Genomic DNA, 13,315 nt, shown 5'->3' with positions numbered 1-13,315 from the left:
GAATCAGATCCTAAAGTAGTAATAGGGCTGTTTGTGACTTCTGAAGGTAAAATTTTCACAGCTGGATTATTGAGATTGCTCTATTCCTCATTCCCTTCATTTGAGAGCAGGGAAAATATGAAGAATGAAATAGCTATGAATCACCCTGACTGCAATCCAGTAAGAATTCTGAAAACTGGGTCCAGCATCGCAGGGGGAGAAATATGCAGTATGAAAAGTTTTTGAAATTTCCATTTTACCTAAATACTCCTGTCTAGCTATTTGTTTAATGATGATTTTTATTTTTTTTTAATTCTCAAAATGCAAGACACATCAAAAAGTTTAAGAAGTACTATTCAGCTATGAAACATCCCAGATCATGACTGTCAGCCCTGTTAATTGCCAGCTTCTGGAAACTCCAAGTGTTACAGACACCACTTGGCTTTGTTGTTCTGCAGTACAACAGAATGCTGAACAACCACAAAGGAAGATAAACTCCCTGCCACGAAGGGTTTGTCATTTTAAGTTATTACAATCTCTGACTAGACATAGTGTTATAGTTTCCTCTTCTCTCTAGTTCTGCTGTCGTTCCTTCTCGTCACTCTCCTATGTTCCTTAGCTCTTACTGAGAATGAGTCCTACATTACTTTCATGGACTACCGTAACATTTAGTTTGAATGAAAAATAAAGCACATTTTATCAGCTTGTGGAAGTGATCTTCACAGCTAGGTGGCAACAAAGGAATTCCATTAGGCTTCCTTCAGTAAAAGGTGAGAAATGTAATGTTGTGAGAACATTAAAAGCATCTGCCTGACTCTAGTGTCAGCGACAGTCTCCTTCAATTTAAATATTTGCAATAGCCACAATTAAACACTTAGTAACTGGCATGGAGTTAAAATAGAAATACATTACAAAGTCTTACTGCTGTGCAGATTTTAATTCAGATTTATATCCTCGTTGGCTTTGTGCCTAGAATAAGTCTTGTGATTTAAAGGCTGTTTCATGCAGCATAGAAATTGTCATAGAGGGCAAACTATCTTATAGGTGAATAACAGAATTTTTACTTCTGGATGCAGCTCCCTAAGGAGATCAAACAACATTATGTTCTCCTTCCACTATTTAAAGACTGAAGAGATTCACATCTGCGAACAGAGGGATGGTCTGTCTGGGTCACTGAATCTAGTCTCTGTCTCCTGGAGGCTATCACATTATCTAAATCTTCTAAACAGTCCTCTAAAACCAGTGTTTTTGGTGATACTCTTACACACAGTTACTGTCATGCAAGAAGATGTATTAGAAACTTGGCCTCACCATGCCTTCAGAAAAAATGCATACGTAAACAAATGTTGCTTGCTTTATGCCCTCATTTTTATTCTTTTGGAAGATGAGCAGAGCAAACCAGAGCATAGTATACAAGGATAACAAATGCAGATCTCAACATTCTTACCCAGATATTTGCCATTCTGCTGTAGGAGCTTTGATGATAAGGTTTAATTTTCTTAAAGCTTTCAATTCTAACAGAAAAAAAGTATCATTATGGCTCAAAAATAAAATTCTATTACAAAAAACCCCACATTTTTATTCTATTGTGCCTGTATGACCCAAATTTTTCTAATCACACTGTAAAGGTGAAACAAAGATTAAAATTCTGCCTTGGAGTAAATAGGCACACTGGGAGATTTCTAGCACCCCTGAATTTGTTCCAAATATATTTATTTTACTTTAGAACGCAATGTACAGACTGTGGCTCCACTTCTTGCTGCCTCATAGGCAGCCATTTGCTGAGCTGTTTGTCTGGCCACGAGTCGTTCCCGACTCTCTTCCAGTTCTTTCCAACGGTTCCATTGCAATGAATCCTGCAGAAAAGACACAGAGGTGATCAGACTGCAGAGATGATAGTGGTTCTCTTTAAGGGATACACTGAACTTCTCTTTGATAATCTGGCAGGCTGGCAACATCCTATTTGCTAACATGACTGGGAAACTTGTCAACATCAAACTCAGCATGATGAACAGAAAGATAATGTGAGTGGGTTGCCCAGTTTGAGATGAATTAGATACAGGTGCAACACTCCACAAAATGTTAAATCAAGATAAAACTACAAGTGGATGGTTTTCTACAATGCTGCTACTTTATGTTCTTTCTTTGCCAACAGTTTATTCTTGAAGCCCTGAATGAGCAGTTGTACAAATCCTATCAGGCTCTACTGGTTTGGTGATTCAAAAGCTGGGTTCACAAGGGAGCATTCCCCAAAAAGCTCAGAACAAACAGAAAACTGCTACTTTTTAATCTGATTCTTTGCTTTAAATGGTAGAAAAATAAATTTTATTTCATTAATGGTAGTTTTTCGTATGGTTAGTTTTCCAAATTGCAATATAAATAGTTTTATTAAGAATGTAATAGTCATTTATAAACAAATGTTACCCTGACTTATATGAGCACAAACCCAGTGGGCCTAAAGGGCCATCACAAATGATAGTGAAGCCACAATCTGGACTTCTAACTTTAATACTAGAGGTCAGTGTCACTAGTTTTTCTACTTCTTGAGGAACCTAAAAGGTAGGAGTACAAACTGAACGCCAGATACCTATTGCATTATAGCTAAGGGGAGGAATTTTTTCCTATAGTCACATTAACACCATTTTCAGCAATACGCAGTTCAACAAGAACAAAGATGCTCCTGAACATATCTGACCAGAATTGAGCCACTTCCCGGTAGCAACATTTGGATAGGGTCATGCAGAGCTGAATAGCACTGATGGAAGATAGGCCAAAACAGCTAAGTAATTCATAGTAACCCTGAATTATTTCCATTTGTTTTTTTTTTTTTCTTTTCTTTTTTACAGGTCTTAACATTTGAGCAGAACATAAACAAAAGCGCTGCGACATCTTAAGAGAGTTACTGTGTAAAGCTAAACTCAAGAAAAAGACAAAATCTAACATCAAAACAACTTTCAAACCCTGGCTTATCTGCTCATTCATATGACACCAGAGCACTCATACAAACTCACATCAGGTAGTCAAAAGTTCTAGCTGTGAATTTATAATTTTTCTTTGTTTATTTTTAAAATGTCTCACATTTGTAATTATGTGGCTGCTTTCCTTTGAAATCTGCATTTATTTCTTCTATTTTACTTTGGACCCCATTAAGCAAAGTGTTTCAGCATGTATTCAAAAGCTCAGTTCAGAAAGCCACCACAATTCAGGAAATGATTTCTTCAAATCGGTCTTCATTGTTTTCTTTGCTAAAAGGTATAGACCTACTTGTCTGCATAAGCACCTACATGTTTTGCTTGCCTGAAATGGGGATTCTGAAGGCAGCAAACATGATATTCTGAAGGACTGCACTGTTTTGGTTTTTAAACCATACACACTTGAAAAATACAGTTTTCGTCTTCTTTGAATTCAGCTTCACCTAACTTACAAAATAGGTAAGGAGTTATTACTTTAACGGATTGGGAGATTTAGTTCTAATGTTACTAGTAGTACAGCTTCTAAAAAGTGATCCCATCATGACTGTTCACTGGAGTGTTCCATATGTCGTGGTACATGTACTATTACTGGTATATGAACCACTTCTAAATGTTAGGCATGCATGAGGCAATGGCACAGGCGGCAGCAGCAGCAGGAGCAGCAGTTCCTCACTGCTTCTCTTTAGGCACTTGCCAAGGAAACACAACCAGTGTGAACCAGCATAAAGCCTACAGGGCTATTGGTGCTTCCATCTGATGTTGTGGGTCCGGGCTGAGGAAAGGAGAGGTAAAAACCAAGGGAATGATAAACTGGAACACACCTTTGGTGAGAGACGGGGTGAGCATCCCAGTTTGGTGTGTAATAGGAGGCTGAGAAAGACAAGTGTTAGAGACGGGGTAAGATGCTGTTTGATGGGATAAGAGTGTGTGGTAATAGGAGTGGGAAGCTGGGTGTCATACGGATGAGCCCTGCTTTGTGCTAGCAGAATGTGTGACAAGAAGGTGAGGTCAAGGCCATGGTTTGGGAAAATCATTCCTACGCAGGAACCAGGAGTTGCTATTGCCAGTCCTGTATGGCACCATCTGCCTCTGCCTCCCCTGCTAGTGCTGGCAGTTGAGCAAAAGCCTCTGAACAGCAAGTCTATGGCAGAGTTTTTCACCTTATTTAATTCCCAAACCTTCTTTGATGCAATGCTGGTTTTCTGGGGGGTAATCTTTAAGAGTTCTGCTTGCTTTTTACGCTCCATTGTTTTTTCTACAATCTTTTTCTGCAGGTTTAAAATGCGTTCATCTTTCACAGGCCTTTCACCAGACTGGGACTTTCTTTTCTTTTCTTCTTGCCTGCAAAATCAAAAAGAAGCAATGAGAAGGTAAAATAATGTCAGCCCACAGAATGAATCCATCTGAGCACGTATTACCTTGATAATAATGAATTTTCTCTTGCTTCTGGGAGCCAGCTAGACTCAAAACAGGTTCAAATCATATAGCTCTCAATGAATGTGGTACTCACAACTTGCTTCTTGTTTACAGAACAGCATCACTAAACAGTATAGAATAATTTCTTCCCACAGGATGCCATGATGACAATATGTGAAGTTAAGATATTTCAAGTCTGACATTACATTCTTTAGAAAAAGCACATGCAAACCCTCTGATAATACTGCAGCTTTTTACTTGCGAGAACTCTGGAGTTTTCCTTATATGATCATTAGTATTCATCTCAATTGCTGTATTCCTCAGCAAATGAAAGAGATTATTTTCTGTGTAATCTCAATGCCCAGATTCAGAACCTATGAGATGGTGATGTATTAATTAAGGTTAGTGGGTCTAGGTGAACATAAATTGATAGCACCATGTGCAGCATAAAAGTAAAGCATAAGAGAGAGGTTATCAGATAGTCTTCCTTTTTTTTTTTCCCCCTTCTATTGTAGCTGCTTCTCTGGAGTTTACATCTTCTCTGCTATTTGTTTACTTTCACCCCACTGGCACAATTTACTCACAACTTCTTCATCTAGGTTACACCACCTTGCACAGTGATTCACTTAACATCCAACTTGCTCTTTTATTCAGTATTGCCCTTGAATTTGGCTCAGTATGATCAAGCTGTAGTATTATGTAATATGTAATATTACGTCATGAGCAGCTGTGATTCTCTGGCCAAATTCAGATCTAAAGTAAGTGTCAGATCTACCAAAGATTATACATTATTATATATCACCAGGTTAGATCTAACGCCTTCTCTCAGCTGGCAAGACAACCTTCTAGAGGTCCTTTTATATCACAGAATCAGAACATTACAGTTGCTGTTATTGGAAACCAGACTAAGAATCCAAATGACCAAGGGCAGAGTGCACTGGGGCATGGTTCAGCCGATACTGTAACTGTTATTCTGACAGTGGTAGCACTAATTTCACATGCAGGTTTCTCCTTGGAAACATTTTACAACAGAACTCTTCCCATATCTCTTGGGTCTTATACCACAGTGTTTCCAGTATAAGGCAAACTTTTCTCAAGGAGCTGGAGGAAGGGGAACAAGTAAGAAGTTCCTTCTGATGCTAAATCCACCAATTTGCCTTAAAACAGGAAACTCTGTGTAACAGCAGGTATTCTTCAGAGCAGCCATTCTGGGCTAGATTTCCCGAAACCCTCAGGAACCGGATGTAGGGGAGATTTGACCCGTCCCCCATTTTGAAATGTGACTGTGAACTTTAAATAAGGGGTACAGTTTAACTTGGCTTCTCATTTCCTGAGACACTTCCTGAACCTCTCTGCTGCTTGTGTCATGCTATCTGGCTGGGATAACGCTTCCTTATCCTCCTTAATACTGTGATATACTCTGCTACAGTGAGATCAATTTTTAACACTATTCTGTAAATCTAAAAATTATGTACTATAATTTAATCTGAGAACATGGATTATTTCTATTTGCAGTTTAACAAGGCATCGCATTCCAAGGGATATAGGAGAACATAACAATAAGGTTTTATGTAAACACTTCATGGTTAAATATTGTCAGTGGGAATAAGCAACAAAACCTTCATTACATGCAAATCCAGATTCTTGTAAATACAATTACAGGAAATACAGCAAGAGGTTTAACATCATGAAGCATCAGCTATTCTGAAAAGCTGCCAGTCCCATAGAATCTCAGATGCCACACCATATCATAAAAGAAACTCAAAGAGGGGAAGGAATGAAAAAATAAATTTTAAAATTTATTTTTTCTGTGATGCTCAGTTGACAGCCTTCAGGACTCAAGACAGAAAAAGCTCATATGATCTCTGCCGCCCCATATCACGTATTTCCTAAGGAAGCAAGGTAACGGCCAGTCAGAATGGGGTAGTACATAGTTAAAAGAATTCTCTCCAGACTCAACAGAAAATTATGTAATAATTTATGAAAAAAATATGCAGAAACCATTTTAATTTTACTTTTAAGTTTATTTGCCAGCCACTGGTACTGAATGAGCACCTTGAATGAAAACCAATCTTTAAGAATTGTACTAGTTCCTAAAATGTGATGTTAAATCTTTGGTCTAAAAGATAATTTGTTAATTTTCTTTTCCTTTGGTCTCAGACAAAAGCCTTCTGTCCCTTTGTGAGTCTGCCATAATTTAAAAAATATTTCCCTATCAAAGACTTTGAAAAAATTTGTAATATTTTTGAAGTCTGTATATATTTGAAATGGTTTAGCAAACTCTACCTTTTGCCTAGTGACCGTGTCAGAAAGTACCTTTTAGTTTTAAGGAATGAGATGAGATTCTTGAATATGCTTATAGAAGTTTGTAGTAGTGTAGGGTGTATGTGTAAACTACTCAGAAGAGGAAAAGTGAAGGATTAATTAAAGATTCAACAGAATATAGATATAAAATCGGTGAAAATTTCTCTCTCTACCACTGATTTTGTTCTCTATCCACTTTCCATGTAAGCTCCGTGTACAGTCAACAGCACAAAGATTTTTGCTCACTATGATGAAGCACAGAATAGTTCCATCAGTGATGGGTAAATTGTTAGTGTCTTTCTATTTAAAATAATATTCCAGGCATCGTAAACTGCAGTGAACATCCTGTATTTGTTGTCTCAATGATTTCCTTAGTAAATACAATGACATTTAAAAATGAATAAGTATTTTTTTACTACACATTTTACAAACTTGTCATGGAGTTTGGCAGTCCAGCATTGTCTTACTTACATATCCCTTGTAATTATTTAACTATCTGCCCTGCAATTTTAGCATCTGGCCATAAGGACTCTAAGTCCAGTAGGTCATCTGGCCTATAACTGAAGAAGCAGCAATTTAGCGTTAATGGTTTTCCTGTAGGAAATGAAAACACTTGAAACAGGTGGATTAGGTCTTGTCATCTGTGTTTAAAAAATGGGGATTCTGAAGATTTGCAGAGGACTTCTCCTGAAAACTACATTTTGTTTTTCATTTACATTTTCAAAGTCCAGCTGTACATCAGAAGTATAAGGAGACAGATGTATGACAGCTCTTAACTGACTCAGTACTTGTAGGGGACAGAGTAAAAATGTCTCCTTGACCATTCTAGGCACCAAAATACCAACTTAAGCAGCTAGGACTGTATTTATAAGCTAACCTTATAAAATGGAGTCTTGTGCAATAAACATAAATATATTTCTAAAAGCAGAGGTAGGATTGCCTTATAGTGCAATAAACAATTTTTTTTTTTTTTAATTTCCTCATACTCTCAATCTCAGTGACTAGGACTGCCTGTACTTCACAGTACCTTGCCTTTTTTTTTCTGTCCTGCATGATATAATTCTTAGTTATTGCAGTGAGGAAAATTAGTATATCTAACTGTTAACAGTTCACTGCTAAGGGAGTCATTATTTTGACATTTAAGAACACTACACTATTAGTTTGATTACTATTTTGTACTAATGTGAGGGAGTTAAGCACTCAAAATCTGACTCCCTTCCAAAACAATTAACTTATTAAGCACCTCATTTTAGGTGGGGAAGTGATTGTTATTCATAACAGTATTTTCTTTGTTTGAAATAAAGCTTATGATGCTGGATAATCAAAGTTCATTCACAGAATGGTTGAGGTTGGAAGGGACCTCTGGAGGTCATCTTGCCCACCCCACCTGCTCAAGCAGGGCCACCTAAAGCCAGTTGCCCAGAACCATGTCTAGACGGCTTTGGAATAGCTCCAAGGATGGAGACTCCACAACCTCCCTGGGCAATTTGTGCCAGTGCTCAGTCACCCTTACAGTAAAAAAGTGTTTCCTGATGTTCAGAGGGAAGCTCCTGTCTTTCCTTCTGTGCCTCTTGTCCTCTCATTGGTCACCACTGAGAAGAGCCTGGCTGTGTCTTCTTTACAGCCTCCCTTCACATATTCATATTTCTGATGCACCATTGCTGATAAATTTCCTCCTTCTGGTTCAATGCTAGTGAAGAACTTATTACTAGCGCAGGGACTGAGAAATTAAATCTTACTTCCTTGTTGCAAACACATACAGAACCCTAAGTATTTATTAAATTTGTGAAATTCATGAAATCACAAATATTATCAAGTACCAAACCAAAGTCCCTTATATTGCTAATAATTCATATTTTTTCATTATTCTACACTATGTTTTTGGAGATCTGAGGCAACAGCCAGACACAGGGATAGCATAGCACATGGTCCCCTGTTTTGCAGCGGGAAAGAGCTTTCCAGCTCTTTGTGCTGTCTGCCCTTTCCCTCAGTTGTGTGCTGCATCACAGCATTGTCCTGACAGGGAGCTTTACAGGCTTTGGAGGATGTGGCTTCATTCTCCCCTCCTCACCCAGAAGGCTCTGGACTCTGTAAGTCACACCTGGACACTCCAGGGAACACTTGCTGTAGAGAGCTTGTTCTACTTGAAAACGACCATCACAGTCACCCATGCAGAACCCTTCCTTCTGCTTGTTCTCCTCTCCTTGCCCCTTGTCTTCCTTCCGTGACTGCCCTCACACTATTTCCACCCCTCCCCAGTTCAGGCCAAGAGAGGCGTGTCACACTGGTGTGTGGCCAGTGCCCCTTGTCAAGGAGGGGTTTGAGCACTGGCAGTGGCAGGGAGAGACAGGAATGCTTTGTGGTGGTATGAGTCTGTGCATTTTGTTCCTCATAACAATTTTCTGATTCTTCTTCCTTATATACCAGGAAGACAAGGAGGATTAGTGTCAATTCAGTGTCACCCTGGGAACAGCAGCTGCTACCTTCATCTGGATGTTACCCTGACTTGGAGGGGGAAGTACATTAGCATGTATTCAAACACTTACAGATCTTTTGTTGCTCATGTTCAGAAGCTGAGAACTCAAATGTCTGTCCACTTCATATGCCAGTGCTGATTTTCAAACTATGTGAAATTCTAACAATTAAGGGGATGTCCTGCATATACAGTGAATTGATTCTTAAGTGTTCTGCAAGCGTTCACAAAGCCACTGCTGTGATGGATGTCATGGCTTGCAGTCTATTAAAGGCTGATGTCTCTGTAATTTTTCATGTTCCATTTCCTATTTTGTTTAATACAGCTCATTCTATGCTTGCTCAATGTGCTTCTTTTGTGTTGATGTATGTCTGTTTGTAAATGATATTCAAAGGAAACTGCTTGGTAGGGACCCAGTTAAACTCCAGCTGACACTAACTAAAGCACATTTGTTTAGCAAAGCTTAGCTGCCATACTTCAGCTGACCAGCAATAGCCTTCAACATAACTGCAATTTAAGATACTACATCTAGTTTTATATTGATGCATAAGGCTATCTTATGAGTACCATTGGTAAGATTCTGTCTCTAGAATTATGAATTAATTCTGTAAACATAAAAATTTGCCTTTGAGTTGCTCATCTCCTGTGCAGTGTATCAATAATGCAACCCAAGCAATTAATTGCTCACACTGACTGGACAGATATTTCAGGATTCAGGATCTCTAAATCAGGTTTAACACACAAAGTCTATAGTTTGTTTAGAGAAAAATAAAAGCTGCAGCAAAGTGTCTAGCATTTGTAAGTAGGCCAGCACGGCGTACTCCTATATTAACAGAAATAACACCCTAGATTTGCATTCTAGATGAAAATGCATTAAATACACTCCCAAAGAACAACATTTCTGGTATACTTTGACAATGCCTCTGTATAGCAGATGCTCCCAAGTTATGTACATAGATTGCCTGGGAGCCATGAAAGGAAATGTCTTATAACATCTATAATGAAACTTTATGTTTTCTTTGTTTGGAGAGCAAACAGGGCCCTGTTAAAATTACTGTATTACTTATCATGAGTCTGACTAGAAGCTTGCAAATTAAGTGTTTAATATCATTTGGATTCTACTATCTTTGGCATGCTGGTCTGTTCTAAAAAACATTTCAAATGTCAGGACAAAAAGTGAATCAAAGTTAGCTTCTCATTCAAGCATAGCTTATTTCAGAATCAGAACAGTTTTACATTGGAATTAAGTCAAACAGACTATTTTAAAGAAACCCATCACAGACTGCACAACTAGCATAACAAATAATTCTTTAAGTAGTTGCTAGTGAAACAGATTTTATGCAGTATACACATTCTTAATGCCTAGTTTGCATCTCTTGTGGAAAGCGGTGGCTTGAGTTGCTCCCCCAGGCTTTCACAAGACTGAATGTTTAGCAATGACAGTGTATTTCCAGCTCCATTTCAGGTTCTTTAGTCTTAAAGTATTTTCTCTATATATGCCACAGAAGAGATGGTCACTAATCTATGCAGTCAGTCCAGTTATTAATTAATTAAATTCAATAAACTATCTTCTTAAGTACTAACAGTAAAAGCCCAGTCTTTGGTGATTAACTGTCATCAGCAAACCAAATTAGAGCTGGGACGAGTGAAAACTAGTGAAATGAATACATCAATACTGCCTTCTGTAATTGAGATTCATAATTGGATGATAAATCAATAACATGAATTGAACTTTAAATCAATAACATCAATTGAACTCTAAGAAGCCACCTTCGGCTTCTCAGCAGTAAACAGGAATCTAAGACATGTCTAAAGATGTGTGCTTTTAGCCTGATAGAATATGCCTTCAGAATGTCAGCCTGAACATCTGTTTGCAAAATAAATATAGCAAGACAAGGACTAACCTCCCAAAATCACAAAAGGGAAAAGGTGAAAGACAACTTGCAAGAAAACAATGGCAAATAGTAAAGATGCAGTAAAAATGGCATAAGATCAAGAAGTGTGCCATATTTTATACTTTTACAAAGGCTGCCTTCCTGCTCAGCTTTATTTGTAAATAGCTTCAACTTAGATTTTAAACTCTTTGTGGAAGGGACCTGTCCTCTGCATTTGAGAAGCATCTACGATGGTTATGGATAGCTTATGACAATGAATAACAAGTATGATAATGAATAATAAATATGAATAATGGATACAAAATTTGATCAGAGAGCCTGTAAGCAGATTTTTCTCTTTGATCTCCTGCTATAATTTATTTAATTTATAGCTTATTATTGTTATCAGAGAATCTCCTTCCTAAAATATTTTTAACTTCTAAAATAAGGCCTGCCTTTTCACATAACAAATGAAGTTCAAGGAAGAAAACTGTAGCCCTAATGTGTTGGTTTAGATGTAAATGAGAAACCACTTTCAGTAGCAAGCTAGAATTATTCTAATAACATCAAATTAGTTCTGATTAGCTGAAAAAGAACAGAAGAAAGGCAGAATTTCTTTCTCAATATATAATACTGGCTCTGAATCCTGGGGCAATACTGTCAACACTAGCCTACAGAGTGTCTTCAACCATAAATTCAACATGATGAAAAAGATTTGTTAAATATGATGCAAAATATTTTGAAGAATAGAAAGGAAATCTTGGCCCCAGTGTAATCCTTGACAAAAGTTATAGTGATTTATAAAAGGCCAGTATTTTGCTCTCTGCTTGTTTTTCTCAAGGGGCTAGCAAAGTATTAACAAACTTGCAATGTCTTAAATGTCACATGCTGTTTTATACTGACTTTAAAGCAGCTGCTCGTCCAAGTTCTGCTCTGAACAGGGAAATCTGGTCCAGTGTGTCTAGAAGAAGTTGTTCCTTAGCTCGTTTTTCATGAATTATCTGGTCTCTCTTTTCTTCCTCTGCTGCCTTCTGTGCTTCTCTGAGCAGAGCAAGGCGTTCACGTAGTTCCACTACTGACATTTCACAAATTAAACCATGGCCACCAGTCTAGAGAACATGAAATATAGGTTTAAATAACACTGTAAATACCAAGGGGAGAGTAAATGAGTAAAACCAGAATATTTTGATCGTGTTCCAAATTATGCTGAATATATTTTGATTTCAAGGAACAGAGGGATGGCCCTAACCAAACTGTTATTTACAAGCTGGTTTTAAAGTGCAGAGCTTATCTTTTGTATCTGTAAAAAACCAAGGCTCATAAAACATTTCATGAAAATGCATTAAAATATATGGTATATTAATCATAAATAAAACATATTTGCTATCCAAAAAAATTCTAGTTATCTTTTATTTTTAATTACACTTTTGAAGTTCTAAAATATGTAAAACTACATTTTTTTCATTTCTAAAACCAGAACAGACCTCTAAAGTATGGATTTGATCTATGATGGCATCTACTTATCTGAAAAGACTAGGACTAAACAATCCTTTATACCCAGGAAATTCAGATCGTAATGCCTAAAGTTAAAATATGCAATGTTTAATGATGGCTTTTTAAAATCCACTTCACAGTGAGAGTGATAATGTGCCTGTTCTATGATGCAATGAGAGACTTCTGCAGCTTAGCCTGCATATGAAGACACATAATTTCTAAACAGGTTTGTGAACACTTGAAGTTTTCAGCCCTTGTTTTTACAGATACTCTTCCTTTCCCTATGTCTACAGGTATATACATCTGCATATATGGAAAACTTGCATAGACCCACACAAATACTGAGGATCTGTGCAGCCTTATTTGCAATAGTTAATGCATTTCACACCAATGTTAAGTCTTTTGTCTATCATATCATAGTTTTGGTACACATCTTTGGTGTATATCTTGTACCATGGCATGTTATAATGGAATATATGGGTGCAGGAAATCAAGATGCTCACCTGACTCTTGCTATACAGTTGTATAACATTAAGAGTGAAACACTGGTTTGGATTTTAGTCACAAAGACTTTGGTCTACTTAGTTCCATAGAACTAGTGACAGAAAATTAATGACAAAGCTTGGAAAGGATGAAGGGGTGGGGCGGTGCGGGTGGAATCCAAAAGAACAACCACTCCTCCAAATTTCATTTCTCAGACTGAAATTAAGTGGTAATGATAAGCATATGTAAGTAAAACTCATTACAACCCTTCTAGTGGAGAGAAATTATTTAGCTAAAGAGTCTTCATTTTTTCAAGCAAT

General features: G+C 37.5%; 1 protein-coding gene across 1 annotated transcript in view; it reads right to left on the bottom strand.

Annotated features, from left to right (window-relative positions):
* Positions 1-1,700: 1,700 nt before the first annotated feature.
* CFAP99 (cilia and flagella associated protein 99) overlaps positions 1,701-13,315 on the bottom strand; it is a gene marked incomplete at its 3' end in the record, with an annotated part of 56,592 nt that continues 44,977 nt past the window's right edge. Inside the window, exons 12-14 of the mRNA XM_010075293.1 lie at positions 11,922-12,127; positions 4,130-4,292; positions 1,701-1,835 (exon numbers count right to left, since the gene is read on the bottom strand). Of these exons, the coding sequence (XP_010073595.1) occupies positions 1,701-1,835; positions 4,130-4,292; positions 11,922-12,127 (504 nt within the window). The remainder of the gene's footprint in view (positions 1,836-4,129; positions 4,293-11,921; positions 12,128-13,315) is intronic.

The sequence above is a fragment of the Pterocles gutturalis genome, unplaced genomic scaffold (genome assembly GCF_000699245.1).
Source record: "Pterocles gutturalis isolate BGI_N339 unplaced genomic scaffold, ASM69924v1 scaffold16777, whole genome shotgun sequence".
NCBI classification, from domain to species: domain Eukaryota; kingdom Metazoa; phylum Chordata; class Aves; order Pterocliformes; family Pteroclidae; genus Pterocles; species Pterocles gutturalis.
Note: the sequence above shows the minus strand (reverse complement) of the source record. Positions and strands in the feature narration are given on the sequence as shown.